Here is a 24,043-nt window from a genome sequence, read left to right on the forward strand (position 1 = left end):
CTTTAAATCCCTCACATTTCTTATCAAATCGCAGTCAATCTGCGATCTTCCTGAAATGCCAACGAAACACCGTCATATCTGATTTTCACCAACTTGCACAACGCGTCTGCGCGACCGTCGTACTTCCCACTGCTTCGGTTTCGAGTTCCATCCGGCCACGATGGGAATTGTACCTTCCCCAATTCCGTTAGTACATGGTCTTGCTCCTGCATTTTGTTCCCAAATACGATGGTCTTCTGCCGTTACTTCTACATTTGGCCACGTCCGACTCGCAGCTCTCATTGTCCTTGTTGCAATGCACATGGTCCTTTTGTTAAATTCCTGTGTTCCACATGGGCTTTCTCGCTGCCCATAGTCCGACTCGCATTTGATGCGGATGCCTTCCGTGACTGCCTGCTTCTTACTCCTGAAAACGATCTCCCCCGATACTACCTAACTACGAGAACCCATACACGTACCGTGCAAATGGTTTTCAATCGTTTATCTCGATCCTAATTTGCCCTCGCTCAGCCATGGGAATTCCCCTTCCGTACAAATAAAGATGTCTCCTCCTCCCAAATAAGCAATTGGAAAGACATCCTCCACATACTGGTCCCTTTTTCTTTACATGATTCCGCGGTGCGTCCGCGCTGCTGCGCATAATATACTTTCCAGCATATCAAAACATGCGCATAGTATCCCCATGTTGCTTTTTTTTTCTCACTGGTAGCCTCCCTTGTTTCACTTATAAGGCCACATTGACGCGTGTTCCACTTCAACTCTTTCTGTCCCAACTCTCGAAAAGAAAACAAAACCATGCAACGTTCTCCTGCAAACCGTACCCCGATGCCCAACGCTGTGGCCGAGGCGGTCACCATCACTGAGTCCGCCGCCTCTCTCTTGCCGTTTCCTTGTTTTCACTCACCACCCATCTCCCTAGTCCCACACGTCCCACGCAAACAAGCGTTAATGCCGCAAATCTTCACTTTGGGTATACCTCTTTTATCCTTGTCGCGATCCTCACATGTTGAATCCAATTGTTACCCAGTTCCGTTGGGGACCTCTATGTCCATGTCCCTTCCAAGGACGAAAGCCCTGTGTCTTCGAATTTAGGTTCACATGGTCATGGAGCTGTGTCCTTCGCTACCAACGGCCCCCACCAACATGGTGTATTCTCCGCGCAGCCGCATCATCCCTGGCACGAGTGAGGTGTCCATCCGTCCTCCATGACCTCCAATCAGAAAATCTTATATTCACAGGGCCGCTATGCGAAATGCCGGGGTGAATGTTGCGAATCACACCCAGGATCAGCATCGCACTGCAGAGGTACTGAAAGTCAACAGCGACACGCACATGTCGAGGTTTTACACTTCCTCTCCCATTTCTAACCTTTCGTTGACCATTGCCTAGGAGTGAGGACCCTGTCTCCGCCGACCATACTGTTGAACCTGCGCGAGTTCCCGCACCCCACCCTTCGGTTCCTCCTCATTGGTTTGTAGAATCGTCTCCCTCATGCTCCCCCTCTCACCTGGTCTCCAGTCTTGTGCCATATTCCCGATCAGATGGCAATCCTTCCACCATTAACCAAGTCCCGAAGTACATTCTTTTCCATACGTGGTGTTGTCTGATTAATCTTTAATTTCGTGCAATTCATTAGAGCCGACTTCATCCCTGGCCGGTGCGATCACGTTCTTCGATTGTTCTCTGCCTTCTTGTTACTGATATACTTATATCTCATCAGCACTGCTGGAGACAACACTCGCGTGATGGAGGCTGACGACGATGTTATAGAATTAACTTCCTCGAGCGAGGACGACGGCGCGTATGTTGTCCCAAATCCCATTGTCCTTTTACACTCGTCCTGACTTCCCTTGAAGGAAGCCTTTACAGCGCGGAGACAGCGTATACCAAGGTCGAGCCACCCGAAGTCGGATCAAATCCGGCGCGACCGCTCCGCGCCCCGCACGAACCAGGAAAATGACCGAGAAGGCAGCCATTGCGTAAGTCGATTGTTTCTCAGCCTGTTCCCACTACCCTGAACGATGCCTCCAGTGCCGCGCTCAATGCCGACTCGTCTAATACTGCACATCAGCCATCGTCGTAAGCACTTGTATTTTTCGACGCGATAATTCTCTTGACCACTTCGTAGCTCCACCACATCTCGACTTCGACCTCGACCCCGACCCCGTGCTCGAAAGACACCCAAGTCCAAGGTTTTAGTTTCTTCCGAAGACGATGAAACTATACCGGCTACTCTCTCTACTTTGCCTGTCGCCGGCACTCCGCCTGCGGATGTCGCTTCGTCTATCGAGCGCACAGCGCTCTTGCCATCTGCATTGTCTAACGGCTCGCCTGATAGGAAACGAGGGCGGGGTGATGGCTTGGATTCTCCGCCCAACGGGGAGGAAGACACACGGTGCGTTATCACTCTCTGGTCGTTGCTTGTTCTGACCCTGCTTCAAGCCCAACCAAAAAACCTTCGGTGGAAGAAGACAGCGATCTCATATCTTCAAGTGATCTCCCAGAACTGGCTTCAAGTATGCGTTTGGCTTATGGTCGGCTACACCGCCATCTAACTTTTTCCCTAGTTTTGGGTGGTTTGGTTACCCGGGACAAGAAGTCGAAAGAGGCCAAGAAGATACTGATGAAAAAACTGAATGGTCTCTATCGATCCTCGAAGCGTTGGAGAACAGGATTTCTTGATCTCGAAGCAGAAGAGGACGACTCCCTCGACCCCGTTGAGAATGTGCTGGCCGACGAGGAACGAGGTGACCGCTGTGACGACGAAGACGTTACTGCCGACGCCGGTGAGGGAGGACCGGATGAGTACGATTTAAACGACCCTTTCATGTGCGTCTACTAGACACCTTTGCTTTTGCGACTATCTGACTTTGGTGCACAGTGACGACTCGGAACTCATGGAAAAACCCAAACGCCGTGGAAAGTCACGCAAGAATTCGACCCTGGCTACCCATGAAGGCGACACTGCGAAAGACAGCGAGCATGTAGACATTGACGCGCCTATGCCGGGCTTCGAGTATGTGCTATCATATTGCAACTCAACACGCCCTTTAACTGTTCCGCAGACTTGAGGATTTCGCCCGTCAGCGTGCTGAAGAAGTCGGACGACAGATCGAAGAGGATCGCCACATCGCGACTGCCATTGCTCGCAATGCTGCTTTTCGCGAGGCTGCCCAATCTGCTGAGGTGATGATGGACGTGGAAGGGTTACCCAATACGGGGCCGCGCCGTTCGACAGCAGAAGACCAGTACGCTGTTTCTTTTTTTTTGGAAGCTACGTTTCTCATGGTCGGATTAGATATGGGGTCGAATATTACCGTCGTCAGCTTGAGTGAGTTGTATTACACAGTATATGCTAGGTGCAAAAACTGACACCGAATAGGGAGGCTATCCGCCGCAGCCGCGAATCTTCTGCTCAATCGCTCTGGCAATCGACACAGCGTTCACCAAATGACGATGCTATTGGCCCTGGAGAGGCCACCGCAAAAACGACTGCGCTTGCTGGTCCCATTCCTTCCACACCGTCCGCTTCGTCTCACTTTTCGTCGTCCGGTGGAACCCTCCACCCTCTTTCTACTCCACCTCCTAACACTCCCCTTTCCAACCATCTCGCCTCCGTCCCTCACACTCCGTCCCCTTCAAGTTCCGGTTGGGATCATCGTTTATCGTTACAGACTCCTATTACGAAGCAGCTGCCCACGCCCCCTTTCACAGCCAACGCTGGCGGTTCAAGTACTCCCTCCCCGACCAAGGCGAAACCTCGACCTGCAATCGAAAGCGCTTCACCTTCGACCAGTGGGGATATTTCTTCGGCACCGTCAGCGTCTCAGAAGACCGGGTACACGGTTCCTCGTCGTCGCTTTGGTAACATGGGAAACGTTGACGGAACGCGAGCAGAGGACGTGTCTTCGAACGGCGCCCCGAGGATGCGATTTACATTCCCTGAAAGAGATGAAGTAAACGACCCGGCGTTACAGGATGAACTCCTGGCTCGCTATTACGAACATCTTCCGCGATTGAGGTGAGATCGGTTGTTACTGCGTTCAATTCCAATATGCTTATGTCTCGTCCACTTTGAAAGAAGGGGGACGTTTATACCATGGAATAGCACCCCTGGTCCGGGCCTGGCGCGGTTCAGTGCATGGGCCAAGCAAGCACCTAATATGGGATGTTGAGTGAGTGCTTACATTACCGGGTGATTTCATCTGCCAACCGACATATCAGTTTGGCGTTCCTCGCAATTGGCTTCGTTCACTACGAGCAGTTCATCAACGCGTCCAGGGCCTGCCCTTCTTTGATCAATGTCAAGGAGATCCGAGGTGGACACGGTGTCCCACAGCCGTTGGCTTCACGCCTACGTCGGTCATCGCCTGTCGCGAAGAGCGAACACTAAACCAAACCAAACCTTAAAACCAGAGCGGAAGTGCCAGAGAGCTGAGAGCGACGAGAGAGATGAGAGCGATGAGCGACGAGTTAGACCAGAAAGCTATGTCGATGTATTGACGAAAGAGGTACAAGCTGAGGAAATACAGAGCAGACTACCTAGCTTATATACCTATTCTACAGTCTACATAGCCGCGATGAGTCAAAATGACAAACAAATGGCGAAACGTTGAAGAACAATAAGAAAGGTCATGAGGCTGCGCGAAGGCTGCGCGAAGAACAAGGATGAAACAATAATGGAACAAGAGAGTGTCAGAATGAGTCAAGAGGCAGTGCGTAACAATAAGAACAATAGAAGTAGGGCGAAGGGTAATACGAGGCAGTGTTCCATGAGTGAAAGAGTCCATAGAGGGAATAAAGGAGCGAAGGAATAGGGGCAAGCGAAACGATAAGATGCGAGACAGATCAGATAAGATAAAGTGAAAAATAGGGGCTGTACCGGCTGTTCACGACATTACCCCCCTTCTAAGCCTCATCGTCCTCGATGACCAACGGTAGGCGGCGTCCCAGTTCCCAGTCAAAGTCGGTAGGCGGGGCGTCGGTGAAATTCTCGAGTGGGCGCCATGGGAGAGAGCTGAAGATGGTAGCGGAAATTCGGCGTGGTGCAGAGGGGTGTCGCTGGTGGAACTCCTTCACGATCTCGGGCGCGTGCTCCAAGTTCTCCTCCGGTTCCCAAGTGTCGTCCGTCGACCCATAACCCTTCCAACTGACCAAATACTCCAGTTTGCGATCTCTTTCCTCGACCTCTCCAACGGCTGTCCAGGATGTCGTGAACCTCGTATTCAAGCTCCCCCTCCAGTTCGACAGGCTCAGGCGGGGGTGGCAAAATGCCATTGACATCATTGCCTTTCCAGGGGGGAGAGCTTGTCGACGTGGAACACAGGATGAATGCGGGAGAGGGACGGGGGAAGTTCGAGGCGGTAGTCGAGGTCGCCGATGCGTTCGGTAATCTTGTACGGGCCGAGTTGGAGGTCGCCGAGTTTGCGGGATGGGAACCTTGATCTGGATGTCCTTCGCGTATAAGCCAAACGTAGTCGCCAACCTTGAATTGATGAGCCGTCCGCTTGCCGGACTCGTACGCATCCTTCTGCTGGGCCTTCTCGAGACGTAAGGCAGCTTCCACATCCTTGCGGGCTTCTTGTAGCTGCTGAACACGTTCATCAACGGGGCGGAGGTCGGTCCGTTTGCCAATGGGGATGTTGAAGTGGGGAATATACCCATAGAGAACTTCGAAGGGTGAATGATCATGGGCAGAGTGAACACGGGGAGTTGATCACGAATTCAGCCATCGGTAGGTGCTTGTCCCAGTCATCCTGTCGGCGAGAGACGTAAAGACGGAGATACTTCTCGATTTCCTGGTTGGCCCGTTCGGTTTGTCCATTGGCTTGAGGGTGATAGGCGGTGGTGAGGTTGGACTCGATTCCGAGGCGCTTGAGGAGGGTGCGCATGACCTTAGAAGCGAACTGAGGGCCTCGATCACTGATGAACCGGAGTGGGAGACCATGGAGACGGAATACTTCACGGTAGTAGATGTCTGCAACGCCTTCGGTGGTGATGTCGGATGTACAGGGAAGAGCATGAAGAACCTTGCTGTAGTGATCGGTGAAGACGATGATCGCATCGTGTCCGAATGGGCTTCCGGTATACTGGGTGATGAGATCGACTCCTACTGTCTCCCAAGGCCCTTCGGGAACGTCCAAAGGCCGGGTGACCGCCCGCGGGTGCTGGGTATGCTTTCTCCGGGCGCAGACATCGCAACCGTCGACGTACTTCTTGACGAAAGCCCGCATCGTGGGCCACCAGTACTGTCGTTCAACTCGCTCGAGGGTTCCGTGCACTCCGGGGTGTCCGGACGTGGGGTCGTCATGACACTGCTTGAGGACATCGCGCCTGAGTTCGTCGTCCGGGGGTACGTACACACGGCCCTTGTAGTACACAAGGCCGTTGTCCTGCTTCCCATTCGGGAAGTCCAGATGTGAGACGGCGAGGTCCTGACTTACGGAGCTGGGCGAGTCCGTCTAAGACCTGAGATTCACGGGCGCTGGCTCGACGCAGTCGGTCTTCGAGGGGGTTGACAAGGACGGTGTGGGCGGCTGCGAGCTTGGCAAACAACTCCGGTTTGAGAAACGACTTGTTGTTTGTTATCCTCTGCGTCTGCGACCTGATGAATGTCGAGGCGGGACAGGGGATCGGCTTGGGTGTTGGCCTTTCCGGGACGATGGGTGAGCGTGAAGTTGAAACGGGAAAGATAGAGGGACCACCGGGCCTGTCGTCGACTAAGGTCTTGTGCCGTGCGCCAGTATTCCACAGGTTGGAATGATCGGTGATGATCTCGAACGGTTTGGGGAGTCCTTCCAGGAAATGTCGCCAGTCCTTGAGTGCTTCGATGATAGCCAGCATTTCTCGGTCGTAGATTTCGTAGTTGCGTTCGGCTGGTTGCATGGAGGCGGAGCGGAAGGCAACAGGATGCCAGAGTCCATCGTCGAGTTTCTGACAGGAGGGCTCCTCCAGTAGCAAAGCCAGAGGCGTCTACTTCAACGCGAGGTTGGACGGTCGGGGTCCCATAGTGTCAGTATTGGAGCGGAGGTGAACGCGTTTCGGAGGGTGTCGAAGGCTTGTTGTTGCGGTTCGTTCCACTGCCAAGGGATGTCCTTCTTGGTGAGGTCGTTGAGAGGCCGGGCGATGGTAGCAAAGTCCTTGATAAAACTGGCGATAGAAGTTGGCGAAACCCAAAAATCCACGGACGGCGCGAAGGTTACGGGGAACAGGACCAGTTGCGAACAGCTTCTACCTTGGCAGGGTCCATACGGACTTCTCCCTCCCTGATGACCAGACCGAGGTACTCGATCTCCTCCCGCTCAAACTCGCATTTCTCCGGACGAAGGTAGAGGTCGTGTTTCTTGAGCCGATGGAGGACCTCGTGCACGACTTGGCGGTGTTCGTCAAGGGTGGCCCGTGAAGATGAGAATGTCGTCCAAATAAACAGCGACCTTTCCTGAAGCGATGAGGTCCGAGAATATCGAGTTCATGAGGGCCTGGAACGTTGCTGGGGAATTGGTGAGGCCGAAAAACATGACCAGGGGCTCAAAGAGTCCTTGGTTGGTGGCGAACGCGGCCTTCCATTCATCTCCTTCTTTGATGCGGATGTTGTTGTAGCCCCATCGAACGTCGAACTTGGTGAAATACTTGGCACCACGGAGTCGGTTGACGATGTCAGAGACGAGGGGAAGTGGATATCGGTTCTTCACCGTGATCTCGTTGAGCTTTCGATAATCCTGGACGAAGCGGAGTTTGCCATCTTTCTTCTTAACGAAGAAGACCGGGGAGGCGAGGGGCGATTTAGACGGTCGTATGTAGCCTTTCTTGAGATTCTCCTCGAGGAATCGGTTCAGCTCCTCCTGCTCGTTCTGCGACATGGGGTAGACCTTGGTGCGCATGGTGGCCGGTGCTCCTGCAACGAGGTCGATGGCATGATCCCAAGGCTTGTGTTCGGGGAGGCGATGGGACTCGGATTCGGAGAAGACGGAGGCGTGCTGTCGGTACTGGGGAGGAACCATCTCTTCGAACGACTTCTGGGGCTTGGCCTTCTGGGACTTCTCGGCGATCTGTTGGGAATAGGTGAAACCAGCGGCGCACCAAAGTTCGTCGCCTGTGTCTTCCATCAACCCCTTACGAACCCATCTCCGCCGGGTCATTCGGTTAGCGCGGATGCGGCAGAGAGGAGGCGCGCTTGGTTCAAGGTCGGGGTCGGACGCCGGGGACTCGTTGGTAGGGAACAGGCGGATCAGGGTCGTTGTAGATCTGTTCGATAATAGCATTGCCGGAGGGTGGCTCCTTTCGGGGGGGTTGAGCATCCTCGTCGGGGACTTCTTCGATGGTGACGCTGGAGATACGAGGTGGAGGAATCTCCAAGGTGCCCTTGCGCCAATCGATCTGAGGGTTGATCTTGCGAAGCCAGGGGAGACCTAGAATGACGTCCTCCCCTCCGAGATCGGTGATGAGGAAGTCTGTCCATTCGGAGTAACCGTCGACTGTGAGTTCTAAGCGAGCGAAGTGAGTGATGTGACCAGCCTGATTCGGAGTTCCATCAATGTTAAGAAGTCGAATGGGGTGTCGGAGGGGGTAAGCGGTGATCCGGTGTTTCTCCACAAAAGGTTTGTCTAGGAATTTGCCGGTAGCGCCACAGTCGATCATTGCTGCGGGGTCCGCCGTACGGTTTCTGCCTCTGAGTCTGATGCGAATGCGAAAATGCGAGGAACCGGGGTGTATTTCGCGAACAGAGCTAATAGTACATGAATAAATCGAGTCATATTCAGAGACGGCGTACGACGGTGAATAAGGGTGCATGCTTTGCAGCACGAACAAGCACCCGTCTTCAAAAACCCTGTTGTTGGATCTTCTCGAGGCGCTCCAGGATGTCTTGCTGGTTCTTCTGCGCAGCCAAGAGGTCGGCGAGTGAGACGTTAGACGAGGTGGCGGCAGGTGGGGCAGGCGAAGTGGCAGCAATGGTGGCGGCAGGTGTGGAAGAGTCATCGAAGAGCGAGAAGGGAGCCTCCTGGGTGGCAGCAACGCGACGACGTTGGGTGAGTCCTCGACCGGGCGGATAGCCCATGAACTTGTCTTGGCAGACGTTAGCGGAGTGGCCGAGACGCTGGCAGTGGTTGCAACGAAGTGAGCCGTGGTTGCCGTCCTTCTTGATGTGGGCGGAGGATCCGCAACCAAAGCATCGTCCACGCATTGCTTGCAGGAAGTCCTCACGGGGAACGGCCACTAGGTCCAACACGGGTCGCGTCGATGTCCATCGCATAGGGGTCACGGGCAGGAGCAGAGCGAGACGAGGCAGTCGGGGTCAAGAAGGAGGCGCTGCTTCCGTGAAACGTAAAATCGTTCTGGTTGACGATGTCGCAGTAGTCTTGAAGGGTCTTGGGCTTGGCATCGTCCGGTTTGGTGATGGCGATAAGATCCAGCATGAGGCGATCGTTGGAACTGAGTTTGCGACGAAAACGTGCCATACCGTCCTTCTGGGATAGACCGGTGCGGGGGAATATCTCCATGAACTTGGCTGCGAACTGGGAAGCAGATTGTTTACCCTGGGTAAGGGCCTCGAGCTGGGCTTCAGCTGCTTTCTCCTGGTCGGCCGGGTTGGAAGCGTTTCTTGAAGGCGGGCCACAAAAGTGGACCAATCGCCACTGAAGGGCCAGGGGTGGGCGGCCTTCTGAGCAGCGTCGGCAGCAGCCTCGTGGGCGGCAATCTGATCCAGGTATTGGACAGCCCAGGAGGCAGCAGCACCCTGAAGGTACGAGAGGGCAGCTGAGATCCACTTCTTATCATCTCCTTTGAGTTCGGACTCGGCGGAGGCCCAGTTGGTGAAATAGCGGAGGAATCGTTGGGTATCGCCGGAGTCACCCTTGAAGGGCTCAGGCGCTTTGACGGGGCTTCTAGTGGAAGCGGTCTTAGCAGCCGTGAGCTTATCCAGGGATTGCTGGATACGCCTGGTAGTCTCTTGTTGCTCGGCAAGCAACTTGAGAAGAGTGGTGTCGGACATACTGAAATCGGGGATAGGCTTTGCGGGTTCGGTAACGGGGTCTTGTTGGACGAGCGGCAGAGAAGTGGGTGGGAATAATAAAGATGGTGATAAGGTGGAAGTGGGAGGTTCGTTATCTGAGCGTTGGGCAACAGACGTGTCCTCCGACTCCCTAGGGATGGGAAGTGGTGTGAGGGCGCGGCGAGGAGTGAGGGTAAGGGCTGTGGTGGGGGGTGGAGTGTCCGGAGCGGCGGAGACTTGTTACTGCGGGAAGGGCTTCTGCTAACGCGGCGTAGGTAACGTGAAAGGGGACGGGTGTTTCGGAGTCTTCTTCTTACGGATTCGTCTTCCTTGTCGTTGTCGTCCTCTTCCTCACTGTCTCTCTTCAGATGATGTTGACGGAGGGCGAAAGGACTTCGGTGCGGTACTGGTGGTTGCTGTTACTGGGGCGGGGGTAGAGTCGGCGGAATGGAAAGACTGGGGAGAATCTTCTGGTAAGAGCTGTGTGACGGTTGGCGGCGGAGTTACTGGTGGGGATTTCTTCTTTGATTCTTCTTTCCTGGATTCGGCAAATTCGCGGGCTTTTACGGCGTTGTCGGAGGTGCAAACAGCAGCGTAGAAGCTGGCTGTCTGGAGGCGTCGTAACTGGTGAAAGGTGGGCCGGAGACTGAGGCGGTAGGGGCAGGGGGAACTGTCACACTCTACAACCTCTTCCTTGCTATCGAGGTGGCAGTCGATGCCAAACCACTTGTCAGGGTTGAGGTCTTTACTAGAGGCGAAGAAGTGTGGGTATCCTGCGCAGCTAATCTTGACGGTGTCGGAAAACCAGAGTTGCCAGAGTAAGACCTGATCGGCAGGTCAACCAGAAGGACCAGAGTAACGACGGGATGCAGGGACAACGATCGGCGTTGCCAGTGCACAGGGATAGCTTGACCTAATGTCGCGAAGAGCGAACACTAAACCAAACCAAACCTTAAAACCAGAGCGGAAGTGCCAGAGAGCTGAGAGCGACGAGAGAGATGAGAGCGATGAGCGACGAGTTAGACCAGAAAGCTATGTCGATGTATTGACGAAGAGGTCAAGCTGAGGAAATACAGAGCAGACTACCTAGCTTATATACCTATTCTACAGTCTACATAGCCGCGATGAGTCAAAATGACAAACAAATGGCGAAACGTTGAAGAACAATAAGAAAGGTCATGAGGCTGCGCGAAGGCTGCGCGAAGAACAAGGATGAAACAATAATGGAACAAGAGAGTGTCAGAATGAGTCAAGAGGCAGTGCGTAACAATAAGAACAATAGAAGTAGGGCGAAGGGTAATACGAGGCAGTGTTCCATGAGTGAAAGAGTCCATAGAGGGAATAAAGGAGCGAAGGAATAGGGGCAAGCGAAACGATAAGATGCGAGACAGATCAGATAAGATAAAGTGAAAAATAGGGGCTGTACCGGCTGTTCACGACATCGCCCGGCCGTTTTCACTTCATGCATCTACTCTGAAGTGTCGTGCCTCCGTAGCCTTACACAATTCGGTCTCCCTCAAAACATGCTCCAAGGAAAACTTCACTCTCAGGAATTTGAACGTCTCGTCGGATTCGTGTGCATGGTGTTCGGGATGGAGGAACTCCATGCCAACATGGCAAAGGACTCTTTGCATTTCGTCGGTCGACCTGTTTCCAATCGTGGTGAGGGATCCCCTGGTGTGTTTTTGGCCTTGCTCCTGGACTTGTTGACGTTCGCTAAGCTCTTGCTCCCTTTCAGACGTTGATAATGGCATGTTCACGAATACACAGAGCCCTTCGACTAAGCAAGTGCGATCGGTAGCCGCCCGCGTTAACGCGGATAGCTACTTCTTGGAGTCTAATAATAATGGTGAGAATGTGACGTGTACTTCCTGGTAGACTCTCTACTGATAGATGAATGTGCAGTGCCTATCTACGATGCACAGAATGCGCCCGACTTCAACCTCTCGAGAGATTTGCCTAGACTTCCCAAGGCACTTCCTGCATGGCAGGGTGAAATTCCTTACGGGTCATTCGTTATGGTGGGTTATACTGTTGCCGTATACAAGTCCAACGCAGGGAGATGGACTGTTAGTTGTAACATTCAGTGGGCCATCGTAATCGGTACTCCCGTCGACGACGAATAGTTGTTGTGGCGAGCGCTATAGAATAACATCGTGTAGTTTCTTCGTAATAAACTGAATAGTTTTTTCTTCATCCTCATTGTCTTGCCTGATACATGATAATGGATGCTATTCCATTCGTAACAAGCCTACTTTGAATCCATCCACCAAACAACGTGCCACCCGAGACCATTACTTTCTATGTCGGAGTTTGAATCGCTTTGAGGCTTTTCAGGGATTTCCCGAACTCAATTGGCTCTCGCGTTTCTGTTGCTCCTACTCTTTCCCCTATTTCTCAACGTCTCCATACTACCAACTTTGAAATTTCACCTACCACATATGCTATGGACTACGACACCTCTGCCGCAGGCAGCGATACTTTCGATGCAAATGCCACATCTGCTGCAGGCAGCGACACCGATAACCGACCCGAAAACGAGGAGAGCCCTGTCCATTGCCCCCTTGGAGACGACTTCCTTGTTGGCGGAGGTGCACACACTAAGAAATGGTCACACGACGAGGTATTCCCATACGTTTGTCCGCAATGGAAGGATGATTTTCCTACCATGTGCAGGTTCGAGTTTCAGTCATACGTCCGCGAGGATAGGCTGTTCGATGAGCTGCAAACGGAACCCGACTTAATTCCTTGCGACATTCCCCTCAACCTTTTGACTCCAACCCTCTTCGTTCAGGAGATGAAGGAGTTATGCTCCCACCACTCTATTACGGTTATTGGGCGCGACACTAAGGCTAGCCTTGCCGCGAAACTGACCGACCATGATTGTTCTCCCGCTTGTAGTGTTTTCTTTTCCCTTATGAAACCGATTCACATGGAAACGGAAAACGAAGCAAATTCGAAAGCGTTGGCTAAGATTTTCCCTCTTGGTGACCTGAAGGAGTTCATTGCTGATGAAAACGTGAAGGCTCTTCCCGCAAAAACGACGTGTACACTGGTGCGGCTGGAACCATTAAGCGATGTAGGGGTGCTACATCCCAATGAATTCACGGTTTCACTCCCCCTCGAGATACTTCTTGGTCGCCTTTCCAAGACGGGCATAAAGGAGACCTCTCGGTACCACGGCTTGCTCGTTTCAACTCAGTGGACGCGCAATACGGCCCTCGAACAGTTACGAGACCACCAATGCGATGCCGGATGTTCTCCGTTCGCTTGTGTCTTCCAGTGTCATCATGTACCCACGAAGTCACACGTCGTTCGCGAGGATGACAATGTTTCGTTTGAATGGCCAGTCTTCAACGAGCCCCACGTCGAGCCGTACCCTCCGACAGCCATCAACAAGAAGGACATAGCTCGATGTGTTCGTGGCTACACCGACAACTTGCAGCCGCACTTCATCGAGGAAGCGGCTTGTTGTGTGTGCGCACAGCTGACGCCACGCAGTGGTCTCACAACATTTGACCAGGATGCCTATTCTCTTTCATTACTCTCAGATACGTCCAAGACTAGGAGGGAACGCAGGGATGTCTCCGATCCCATCATGCCACTTGCAGGACCTGTTTTGTTAAACCCGAGTGAGTTCATTTGCCATGGATGCCACGTCTCACTGTCTGCTGGTAGAAGACCAGTTTTGTCTTTGGCCAATGGCCTTTGGCTTGGCGACATACCAGGGGTCCTTAAAGACCTGACCCTCGGCGAAAAGGCACTCATTTCGCGTGTTCGGCGAAATCGATCTCTTGTGCGTGTTTCCGCCGGTCACTACAAGATGATTGCCAATGTCATCGCTTTCCCCAACCCTACAGCGAAGGTTTTTCGTAGGCTACCCCCCCGAAAAGAGGATATCGATGATGTCATTGCTGTCATCTTCACAGGAGTGACTCCTCCTTCGGACGAAGATTTGAAACGAACGCCTGTTCTTGTGCGTCGGGCTCGCGTTCTCGCAGCGTTGAGATGGCTTCGTCTCAACCATTACGATTATGCTGATTTGATTATAGATTACGATGCACTCAACACATACGACGAAAGTGGTGTACCGGTAAAGGTACTTTATAACAAGACATCAGATGATGAGGGTAATACACCTGCCTCCGCCAAACCGTTTAATGATGAGGAAGAAGAACGTGGTACGTCCGAGGGATTCTGCCCAATGACCGTTCATGGTCTTACACCTACCAAATTCAGTACGATGACCACCACAACGAGGAAGATCATCGCCCTTCAGCACATCCAAGATAATGGAGGTGCGGCCTTAGCAGTTGGTCATGGCCCAAACCCGGAATCAATGTTCGATAATCCAGGTCTTTATCCTCAAATGTTTCCGTGGTTGTTTCCGTATGGAATGGGGTGGGTTGGCCAAACTGATCACTTCCGTAAGCTCTCCGAGTCGAAACACGTACAATGGCTACTCAACTACTATGATAAGAGATTCCAAAGAGACAGTCACTTCCTAATCACGGCGTTCAATCACCAGCAAATCAAAGAGAGTACAAAGGCGAGTTTCTTGATGGTTAAGCGAGGCAACTTCGTCTCTGTTGCAGAGTCCGTTCGGGCAGTCAACCCCTTAGTGCTGAACAGCGTCGCAGCCCGCATGAGGAACGGCGAAAGGGTCAAGCCAAGAACAGAGGAGGAGCGCAAATGCTTCAAGTTATTTGACCAAATCGAGTACGTCGGAGGTCAGGTTGACGGGTCCATGGCCAGACGCAAATACATGAGGAATGAATTGTGGTCCTTGATATCGTTCAAAGGCGCCCCGACATGGTTTGTGACGATAGCGCCTGCGGATAACAGGCACCCTCTGTCAGTGTTTTGGGCTTCCGAAGAAATAACTTACTCACCAGAGATTAAATCATCCGCCCAACGTGAAAACTTGATCACCAACAATCCCGTTGCTTGTGCCAAATTTTTCGATTTCGTAGTGGAGTTGTTCCTTACACATATTCTGGGATGGAACCAGGAGAAAAGAGGGGTTTTTGGCGTACCCGCTGCGTACTACGGGACGGTCGAACAGCAAGGGCGAATGACCTTGCACCTCCATATTTTGCTTTGGGTGTCGGGGGCTCTCTCTCCCAAGGAAATACGTGATAAACTAATAAAGGGTGATCCTGAATTTGAGAGGAAGCTGTTGGAATACCTTGAAAGTGTACAAGTAGGGCAATTTCTAACTGGCTCCAAGAAAGATGTAGCATCGCGCATCCCTCCTTCCACACTCCCAAAAAGTAAAGGCATACATACAATTCTGGAAGCGGATCCCCCCAGTATGGATGCCGTGAAGTCGTACCGTATACCTACTCTGACTTTACCTGAGGCACCTCCCTTGGTGACGTGTCCAGAGACCACCTGCGATTGTGATAACTGTCGCGAAATCGAACAATGGTATAAAAAATTCGAGAGCACTGTTGACGACATTCTGTACCGTTGCAATGTGCATGTTTGTCGTCCCAAGAAAGGGTCCGATGAGGCGAAGCCTCAGTACACTGCTAAAGGCTGTGGAGGCACGAATGGAAAGTGCGCCGCACGGTTTCCTCGAGAGGTCTTTCTAGAATCCAAGGTGAACAGAGAGGACGGTCACATAGACTTGAAAAAATTGGAGTCATCTCTGAACAGTGTTACACCTGCTGTCACATATACAAGCATCTGTAATGTGGACACCACCTCTCTGCAGTCTGGTACTGGAATCAAGGCCATCGTGGGTTACGTGTGCGATTACTTGACCAAGTCGTTCCTGAAAACACATCAGATCTTTAGCACAATGTACGATGCTTTCAATCGACACGGTGACTCCCTGCTTAGCGAAGGATCAAAGCCGGTTGATGGTGCTCGCAAAATGATCTTGAAGGTGGTGAATTCCTTGAGCGCTAAAATGGAGATTGGGGCGCCTATGGCCGCACTTTACCTCTTGGGCAATCCCGATCATTATTCCAGTCATAGCTTTGTCTCTTTTTACTGGAAAAACTATGTGAATTTTGTTTTCGCAGAGTGGGCTAAATTTGAAAGCAACATGGAAGGTGATAGCCCCGATGCCACTCGCACTCTTCGCGAAAACCTGGACGGAAATCGATCTGAGTACGACTCGGATGTCGTGGATGACTTCGATGACGTGGACGGTCATTTGCACCAACAGGATGATGAGTTCAACGAGTATGTTGTAATCCGCCGAACCAAAAAGGCGTTTGTCAGCCGATCAAGTGTTCAGGATTATCAATTTCGCCCCCTTCAGCACGAGGATGTGTGCTTGTACGAGTGGGTGCAGTGCTCTGTGCGTGAACGTAGCTCTATGAATCGAGCATCGCTTCGATTTTTCCGATACCAGCAAGGTCACCCATTAAGGGATAGCCACCGCGTAGCATGTGACCCTGAACGGCGTCACTACATTGTCCCTAACTTTATTGGACCTCCACTCCCCCGTGAGGACCAAGCCGGCGAGGAAGATGATTATTATGCGACAATGTTAACTCTTTTCAAACCGTGGAGGACAGGCATTGATTTAAGAAGAAGCGACCGATCTTGGAAAGAAACTTTTGAATTGTACTCCTTCACAGATCGTCAACGTCAAGTAATGAAACATTTCAGGGTCCGGTTCGAGTGCTACGACGCTAGAGATGACTTCCATGCCCTGCGCAGAGCAGAAGAGAGCGTGACTGTTGAGAATGATGAGGCTGAGGGGTCAGACGTTGATGACACGGAGAACGATCTGAACGGTGAGGATGAGACCTCCTGGGAAGGGAAAATGATTAAAGATAAATGGGCAAACAACCAGGATACTTACGCGCAACAAGCCTCTGATGCCTTACTAGCAGCGGGATGGGGATGCTCTAAGTCGATGTCCGGGGTGGAACGCGATGTCGCTGCATTGCCTTCTCTAAGTGTGAGTTCGAGACAAACAGCATCCTTCTGGAATGACATTGTAAAGAAGGAAAAGAAGAAAGTATGGCAAAAGCGATTCTCCAGGCTTGTGGGACACATAGAAGACGATAACCCAGATATGGATCAGGACAACATTAAACCCATTAAAGACCGCGTGTTTTTGGCGTACGCGTCTTTCTTGTCCAAATCGTTCGTTCCTCACAACCGTCGCTGGTCGGACGAGATGGATTCAATAGAAGCAAGGTTTACTTTGAATAAGGAACAGAGAAGAAGTTTCAGGATTGTCGCAAACCACGCGACTTGCATTGCCCCGGAACAATTGCTGATGTTTTTAGGCGGCATGGCAGGTACCGGGAAGACTCAAGTTCTTCGCGCGTTGATAGCCTTTTTTGAATCGAGGAATGAGCCCTTTAGATTAGTGCTCTTGGGTCCGACGGGTACGTCTTCGGCGCTTATAGGGGGAACTACGTACCATTCTTTCCTTTCCATCGTTCCCTCGAATTGGTCTTCAGGAAAAGCGGAGTTGCAAGCCGTGGAAGAGGTGAGAGAAAGGCTAATGGGCGTCAGCTATATCTTCATCGACGAAGTGTCCATGCTGTCTTGCCTTGACGTGTGTAGAATAAGTGCCCGGCTTTGCGATGCCATGAACATCCATGAAAAGCCATTCGGTGGACTCAACATGATTTTCGCGGGTGATTTTGCTCAATTGCCGCCCACCAAAGGCCACGCTTTATACAGCGGAGATGTGGCATTGAAGCAGTCTCCAAGACAGACGGTTCACCAACAGGAGGAAACAATTGGAAAGTCCATTTGGCTCCAGTTTACAACAGTGGTCATTCTTAAAGCGAATATGCGACAAGTCAATCAAAGTGACAACAATAAGAAATTTAGAAAGGCATTAGAGAACCTAAGGTATAGAGCTTGTACGGACGAAGACATTGCATTTTTGAGATCGCGTATTCCTGCCTACAACGAAAACCTCAAGTTAGATGATCCAAGGTTTAAATATGTTTCAATTATCACCTCTCGCAACGTGCAGAAAGATGCATATAATGCTGATAATACAGTCTCCTTTGCGGCCGAGCACGGAAAAGTACTCCACCGGTTTTACAGCATCGACTCCAAAACAGTGCGCAGAGATAGAGGTGCCGACGACGATCGCGTAAAACCACGAATTGATCCTCATGAGCAACGCATTCTTTGGACGCAGAGACCTTCTACAAGCCAACAAATTCCGGGGTGTCTGGAGTTATGTGAAGGTATGCCCGTCATGATAAGGAATAACGATGCCACAGACTTGTGCATTACCAAAGGACAAGAAGCACGAGTAGTGGGATGGCATGCGAAAGAGATCCCAGGGTACCCCCGCCACATGGCGTTGGAGACACTATTTGTAGAGTTAGTCAATCCCCCAAGAACCATTGAACTGCCGGGCTTGCCTGTTAACGTGGTACCACTCACGAAGATGTCTACCACGATCGACGCTAAATTGCCGAACGGAGAAGTGGTGAAAATCTCTCGCAAACAAGTGCCTCTGCTACCCAACTTTTCTATGACCGACTATGCGTCGCAAGGGAAGACGAGGCAAATCAATGTCGTGGATCTGAAGATGTGTCGCAACCACCAGGCCGTCTACACATGTCTATCCAGGGGAAAAACAGCGGAAGATACTGTCATAATCCAGGATTTCTCTTCGGAAATGCTGCAAGGTGGAATCTGGGGATGGCTGCGACAAGAATTCCGAGAGTTAAATTATCTGGACAGAATTACTGAACTGAATTTTGAAAACGTGCTTCCTGAAGGTATTATCAAACAAACTCGATGGGCAACACTTGACGCCTACAAGAAGTGGTCAAAGGGTAATGACGAGGCTGAATGGCATCCCGTACTGAGGGGAGAACCTGATGAAGATGAGTGGCGGAGACCAAAGAAGGACGTCCGATTAAGAAAGAATATCCACGGTATCTCTAGGAAGCGAAGGGGCGAAGAAGTCGAGGAGCCCCCACCTAAAAGACCCCGAGTAAGTGCAACATCGTCCGGATCAACTGAGCCCCAGGCGCTTATGGGGCCAATATGGGATTCAACAGACCACAGCTGCGCGTACGATGCCTGGATCTTCGTTCTGTTTTCCATGTGGCGAGCGAACGAGCAGGAGTGGGTATCGGAAATGGCAACATTAAGCCCCTCGTTCACATTCCTCACTTCCCTTTTTCATTCTTGCGGGCCCACTGCCGAGGGTGATTATGGGTTGAGTGAAGTGCGGAATAAATGGAGGGAATTTCTCCGACAAAGAAATACAAACCCTTTAGCCATGCGAGAAGGGACATACGGAGCAGATATAATCACCATCACATTCCATTTGTGGGGCTTGGAAGACAGACCACAAGATTTGCATACAGTGGGACGATGTGATTCCTGCGACTTTCGGGAGCGAAGGCGGGGAATTAGGGGATTTGCTCCTTGCATGCTGGTCAGAGGAACGGCGCCAGACATAGGGGCTGAGATCGTGGAGCGACTGACGCCGTACGCGAGCTGCGGTGAATGTCGGGGAGATCTCTACTGGCAAGGAAATTTCGGACCATTTTTCTGTATCCAACTGGCTGGGCGAATGAGGCACACAGGGATTGATGAGGAAATCAAGACATCACAGCGTCTGCGTTACGTCCTTTTCGGGGCAATCTACTACAGCGGGGACCACTTCGTGGCTCGCGTCTGTTTGGATGGAAATTTTGTCTTTTATCACGATGGTATCCGTGGGCCGGTGAGCCGCGTGGAATCGAGATCGCCACTGGAGAGAAGTAACAACTGGTGGGAACGCATCGACCACTATGTCATTTCTTTGCTGGTTTACCGACGTGTGATGCTGTAAAATGTGGTGGAGATATAAACGAAGGCATCGTTGATTTGCACAAACCCAGAAATGTTCAAGCCTCGGGACATAGTACCGACGCGATACAAGGAGGTGCTCCTGAAAGTCAACGAAGTAGAAACGATAGCGGAGGCAGGTTGCTTTTTGTTGACATACCTTCTTTACTTTGCTGACATGGATTCAGCTCGCGGACCGAAAAACTGTGGATTGTTTGTTATACCCGGTGGACATGAGTGTCTCGATTGTAGTTCCCGTGCCAATCGAGGATGGTCTAGTCAACGCAACACCCATTGCTTTGATTCCGGAATGCTACATGCACAAATCACTGACAGTGTCGCATCGAGTATCCGTACTAGGATGGTCATCCACCACGATACGCAACTTCCCTTCAAACTCCCTGTTGCCTCTGCCATTCGAAGTCACCCTGTTCTATAGTAGAGGCGTAAGTTTTAATTGCGCTATACAGCTGCGTCACTTAATAATCACGCTTAGAATGAGCACCCTTCCGACGACCGGCCCAACAACAGGCTGCTCGACCGAATTGCTCAAAGGCCGGTATCTGTTTGGGGTAATGTCGTTGCCTGCAAATCGAAGCCTGGGACTCAAACCTTAATGCCTATGACGGAAAAGGATAGAGGCTTGGTCGATTGGATTGTGGCTGTGAACGCGTACGATGGGAACTTCGATAAATCGGAGGTGTAGGTGGGCACATGGCTTGAAGTAGTTCCTATGTCTTTTTATACAGTGCGCCATAGTGCACGAACAACGACCTCCATTTCTCGCACGAATCATCTGTTCGAATTGGCCCAATCCAGCAAAACTCCTTTCCTCCACCTTCGATCGGACTTAGGGTAATCAAGAGATGGGAGGGGATAACGAACTCACAGAGGATGTGTTCGCAATCATCGCGGCAAATTCAACTTGGTCGGAGCTGTGGTCCTGGGCTTCCACCTGCACTCTCTTCAGGGAGATGGTGCAGATGGAAATGAGGCGAAGGGTGGAAGACGCTGTGAAGGAAAACTTGGAGGCGTTTGGGATTACGGTGGACACCTTCTTCAACGCGTTGGCAACCACCGACTCAGCCTTGGTTGGGTCGACCGTTCTTCGAATCCTTTACAGGTGCACACCGTACGAGGAGGAGCACAAAGACAACTTCCGGTTGACCGTCGTCGTTCCGGCGGGTCGTGTGGATCGATTCCTAAGAGCCATTGGCTTGGAAAAGGCGGAAGCCGTCTGGATGGAGGTGAACTCCGGAGCGGAGCCTTGCGTTGTGTCAGTGCGCGAGGTCTGTAGCGACTTTATACACGAAGTATCCCATAACACCTCGGCGAGCGACTGCTTTTCAACGGAAGACGAAATGGATCGTACTCATCCTATACCGGGCGAAGAGGGCAGTGGTCGCGTAAGCTTTCCTTGTCATCGACTTAACATGGAAGACTAACTCTTTTCAGAGATGCATAATTAAGGTCGTAGAGTCTCGCGGATCGATACTTCAGGCTGTCGTCTCCAGTCATTCAACCGAGGACATGGCCCTGCTAACGGCGACGCGAATGGTGATACTATTCCCCTACCTTTTGCTCCAGAACGTAGCGCTTCGGTGTGAAGGCGAAAATGACGGGAGGACCGTGGTTCGCAATTCGCCAATCTCGGTTTCCACGAATTCTGACTGGACGTTTCCGTGCTTGAAAGAGTGTCCCAGCATCACTCGTTACGGTAACGAAAGGAACGGGGCGGCGATCTTGTTCTGGAATGGGGAGGAAGAAAGGGCAAGGAGGGCAGCGTACGAACAAAGCCGGGGCAGGTGGGTGTGGGGAAACGGGTGTGGTTGGGAGACAGACGTTGAAGGGGAGAACTGGAATGGGGAGGACGGTGCGCTCGGTTCGGATGGTATCTTCCAGGGAAAAGATTTCAAATGGAGGATTTCGCGACAATGTTTCAATGTCAACTGTGTCCATCGTCAAGGGCGCAGACTTCTGTGACCAGGTTACTTGTTGGTACATCGCCTATGGAGAATAGAATTCTAAAACTTTTCAATGTCAATGCACATGTGGAATTAAAAGTCGAAAGAAGCGTGAAAACTTACTTTGATAGTGAGGAGGTATGCGTTCACGATTGGATCTAGGACACATGTTGGAATGGTCACTTGGTGATTTGGCATGTCCAGGTGAGCGCCCGCCGTTTCCCAGAAGCGGAGGACGGATGCGCTTTACTTGCGCGGCGCGTTTGGCTGCATTGCCAAGGACACACTGAAAAGAGAAAAATAGTTCATCGTTACCGAAGACGAAGGGGGGTCTTTCCTGTAGCCCGGGTCTGATGTGGAGGAAAGGGGATATGCGATGCTATCAAGATCGACGTACCAGCAGGCTATAAAACCAAGGGCTACTCAAACGAGCGCACTGGTTCGTTTACTCTTCGCCGTTGAAGTATACCTCGAAGATGGCGATCACTCGCAGCGCAAGCAAAAGAGCAGGTGAGAGAATTCACAGTCACGCACGGCCTGCCTCATGGTTGTTTAGATAGTCAGGCCCCTGGATCCCATCCAGGGTCGTCGAACATTAAGCGCGAAGACGACGGAAACCTAGGTAAGCCTCGCTCGCGGCCATGATTCACATATTGACTCTCGACAGCGGTACGCCTTCGAGACAGTGAGTTCCATTCGCTACTGGTGGGGTTTCATCACGATTTACATGTATTCTATTCATAAAGAGAGATTCAGCAAACGTGAGTGTCCTGCGACTTGGTAGTGGATAACTGTACTCACCGGGAGCAGGGAAGGAGCAGCGCCAGCAGATCGCTGCGTTACGGAAGCAGATCGCCGAGGCCAGCGCAGGTAAGGTCGTCTAGTGGAACCTCGCTTTCACGCTAACAGAGAACATGGTTAGCGAAACAGCGTCTGATCGAACGTATGTTGGAGAGCATCATTCCAGACCTCTTCCGTTTAACGTCTGGTACAGGTAACCGGGACCTTCGATATCGGCTGAAAGAAGTCACTGAATGCCTTCAAGATGCCGTGAAGACTGTCGAAGCTATGCGCAATTCCTTGTTGAAGACAGGAAACTACAGCGAGGAACTGCATGAGCGCATGATGGAAGAATTGAAGGACATCAACGTCTACAAGAGCGACGACTCAGACTGTAACAGCGTTGGCTCGTATGATGGCGCGTGAAGAGGTCGGTAGTTGCGGATAGTTATCAGGAAATGATGGCGTTTGTCCTAGTGGAGGGGGGAGCGGTGGGTGACACATTCGCAGGAGCGAACTTCTTGCCTACTGCGCAGTGCGCGTTGTCGACATACTTCGAATCAAAGTGGTTTTGGAATCTGAACGCAATCGGTGAAGTACAGGGCCAATGGCGTGCGGTGCGCGGATGGATCAACAAGGCGAATTCCGCGTGCGGCGTGAGTTACTTCGTGACGCGCCGATGCCCATGCGGTCCCTAGGTGCGGCTGAGTTATACCGAGGTCAATAAGGCACATGACGCAACTGTATAACCATAAGATGCAAGGCCAAAAACCCAGAAAAGCATTGGGGCGAAAGGGCTTTTAACCCAACACGAGGTTTAAATTGAGAGGGCAACGATTGCAGTCGACTTGAAATGTTAATTCCAAAGACGCCAAAGAACGAGAGAGAAATCGCGCGCACCACGAGAAGGATACTGTCGATCGCACAGGTAACGCTCCCAATTCCCCTCCTGGACAAGCGATGTGCTGAATTACATAGTCAGAAAGCTTAGCCACAAAGAATTGCCTGGTTTTTCCAGTGCAAGGCAGCCAACCTGTCATTGCGCCTGTCTTGGTGGATGCAGGATGTCAGTCGCAGTGCAAAGTGGTGGACCTGAACCCAGAAAGCTACCTACACAAGGGCCGCGCTGAAAATCGGCAGGTGACCGTGTTGGATCGGTCATCGATCCGATGTCGGAGATACAGCGAAAACAGCAATCTGCCCATCAGTAATCGTTATCTGGTTTTCTTCTCTCGCCAGGTCAGTCGTCTGAACATCGGTCGTTCCGAAATCTCAACGCCATTCAATAGGACGAAAATTTCGGCAAAGAATTCCACAATTATCTCGTCAGCAGACTTGCTGGAACCACGTTCGATTTATGGGGAAACGTGGTCGTGTGCAAGCACCAAAAGGATGACACGGTGGTAGACATAGAAGAGCGCGATGTGGAACTCGTCAGCTGGGCTTTATTGCGGGAACTTGAAGAAAAATCAATCGATCAGGGGTCTTTGTAGGCGACTGCATAATTAGTGGCTGTGTATCCTCC

The 24,043-nt window shown here is 51.6% G+C and overlaps 5 protein-coding genes across 5 annotated transcripts; all 5 read left to right on the plus strand.

Moving 5' to 3' along the window:
* Positions 1–825: 825 nt before the first annotated feature.
* On the plus strand, positions 826–4,025 carry CC1G_14122 (hypothetical protein; the record flags this gene model as incomplete). The annotated part of the gene is made up of 17 exons (XM_002911543.1): positions 826–863; positions 920–970; positions 1,028–1,183; positions 1,239–1,334; positions 1,390–1,470; positions 1,519–1,575; positions 1,637–1,657; positions 1,721–1,801; positions 1,857–1,979; positions 2,032–2,079; positions 2,129–2,395; positions 2,443–2,516; positions 2,568–2,829; positions 2,882–3,016; positions 3,066–3,248; positions 3,299–3,331; positions 3,383–4,025. The coding sequence occupies 17 exons, from the start codon at positions 826–828 to the stop codon at positions 4,023–4,025; spliced, it is 2,349 nt and encodes a 782-aa protein (XP_002911589.1).
* A 7,486-nt stretch (positions 4,026–11,511) lies between these two features.
* On the plus strand, positions 11,512–12,114 carry CC1G_04455 (hypothetical protein; the record flags this gene model as incomplete). Its single annotated transcript, XM_001829970.1, has 3 exons — positions 11,512–11,665; positions 11,727–11,837; positions 11,894–12,114. The coding sequence occupies 3 exons, from the start codon at positions 11,512–11,514 to the stop codon at positions 12,112–12,114; spliced, it is 486 nt and encodes a 161-aa protein (XP_001830022.1).
* Positions 12,115–12,434: 320 nt separating this feature from the next.
* On the plus strand, positions 12,435–14,235 carry CC1G_04456 (hypothetical protein; the record flags this gene model as incomplete). Its single annotated transcript, XM_001829971.2, has 3 exons — positions 12,435–13,620; positions 13,675–14,169; positions 14,228–14,235. 3 exons carry the CDS (start codon positions 12,435–12,437, stop codon positions 14,233–14,235), a joined length of 1,689 nt encoding a protein of 562 aa, XP_001830023.2.
* Positions 14,236–20,757: 6,522 nt separating this feature from the next.
* CC1G_04458 (hypothetical protein) lies at positions 20,758–21,928 on the plus strand (the record flags this gene model as incomplete). The annotated part of the gene is made up of 4 exons (XM_001829973.2): positions 20,758–21,180; positions 21,230–21,375; positions 21,478–21,647; positions 21,870–21,928. The coding sequence occupies 4 exons, from the start codon at positions 20,758–20,760 to the stop codon at positions 21,926–21,928; spliced, it is 798 nt and encodes a 265-aa protein (XP_001830025.2).
* Positions 21,929–22,214: 286 nt separating this feature from the next.
* CC1G_04459 (hypothetical protein) lies at positions 22,215–22,944 on the plus strand (the record flags this gene model as incomplete). The annotated part of the gene is made up of 6 exons (XM_001829974.2): positions 22,215–22,248; positions 22,295–22,360; positions 22,425–22,499; positions 22,549–22,608; positions 22,661–22,681; positions 22,733–22,944. 6 exons carry the CDS (start codon positions 22,215–22,217, stop codon positions 22,942–22,944), a joined length of 468 nt encoding a protein of 155 aa, XP_001830026.2.
* Between the last annotated feature and the right edge of the window lie 1,099 nt (positions 22,945–24,043).

Source organism: Coprinopsis cinerea, assembly GCF_000182895.1.
Source record: "Coprinopsis cinerea okayama7#130 chromosome 3 map unlocalized cont3.3, whole genome shotgun sequence".
NCBI lineage: Eukaryota > Fungi > Basidiomycota > Agaricomycetes > Agaricales > Psathyrellaceae > Coprinopsis > Coprinopsis cinerea.